The sequence below is a fragment of the Aplysia californica genome, unplaced genomic scaffold (genome assembly GCF_000002075.1).
Source record: "Aplysia californica isolate F4 #8 unplaced genomic scaffold, AplCal3.0 scaffold00007, whole genome shotgun sequence".
Classification (NCBI taxonomy): Eukaryota; Metazoa; Mollusca; class Gastropoda; order Aplysiida; family Aplysiidae; genus Aplysia; species Aplysia californica.
Window position 1 is genome coordinate 3,358,429 of NW_004797277.1, and position 1,153 is coordinate 3,359,581.

The 1,153-nt window shown below is 41.8% G+C and overlaps 1 protein-coding gene across 1 annotated transcript in view; it reads right to left on the reverse strand.

Annotated features, from left to right (window-relative positions):
* The window catches only part of LOC101850216 (sialin), a gene marked incomplete in the record, with an annotated part of 51,835 nt that overhangs the window by 31,016 nt on the left and 19,666 nt on the right, over window positions 1-1,153 (reverse strand). Inside the window, 1 exon segment of the mRNA XM_013081755.2 lies at window positions 31-262. Coding sequence (XP_012937209.1) covers window positions 31-262 — 232 coding nt within the window.

Below are 1,153 nucleotides of genomic sequence, written 5' to 3' on the forward strand. Positions count from 1 at the left end.
TTATTATTATTATTGTTATTACTCACGTTAGTGGTCCCAGCCAGGACGCGTAGAGCCACGAGCAGGTACTGGTGAGCGCGCGTGCATTGAGGGGTGAGCAGGTTGATGACCGCTCCCATTCCCACAGACACCGCCACCAGCCTTTTGGCGCCTACAACTCGCTCCAGGTAACTGGACAACAGAGGGGTGATCAGATAGCCGTAGTAGTAGGACGACAGGACCAAACCTTCAAAGGCGGCATCCCACAGGAATTCCCGATCACCTAAGACGAAATATTATAGAAAGATTATAAAGAGAGAAAGGAAAAATGTGAGGCAGCGTGGTGGAATCAGGCTCTCGTCAAAATAATTAAATAAAAGAAACTTGCATTTTTCTGCAGGTTTGTGAATTTTTATCAAATTTTTGTTTTTTGCCTCAACACCTTTCATGCCCATTAAAGAACTCATTTCTGTGTGGATTTTTCTGAAAAACGTTGAATAAAGGCACAAAAATTTTAATTTTCAGTTACCACGGACTCTCAAGCTAAGGAAATAACTAATCTTGGGTGGCCATTTTCTCACTAATTTTACCTCTGAAAACAAGCTTTCCCAGCGTTACTGGAAATTCCATGCCCGGCATATTTTTGTAAATGAATGTTCCCACACATGCGTGGAAGACATACAGCGTTGCAGGGCACTAGCAACACGTCATTATTACACGTATAATATTTATTATTATCATAGTCTTTTCTCGTAATGCATGGACTTAAGATAAAGAGATACATGTACAACTTAAATCAAAGTGTGTTATGTTCACCAATAGAACATACAGAAACTTTCAGATAAAAATATCCGCGCCTGTAGTGTAAGGTAAAGCGCTTCGCCGTTGCACGAGCAAGGCATGAGTTCCATTCTCATGTGGCGAGACTTTTTATCGAGTATCTCCATCTTTCCAATGGTACGTTGTATCCCTGTCAGTTTGGATTGGCCTAACAAGCAGAGTCAGAGCAGCCCGCTTCCAAAAGTATCTATAAATAGTCAACCTTCTAAGATCTCTAAATAGCTTTTTGTACAAGTCACGTATTTACCTCAATTTCAGGGTGGCCGATGTTTTCTGACGTTTGCATATTCCTACCCAACCCCTCCCCCCCAACTCGACAACCAAATTTCATCCT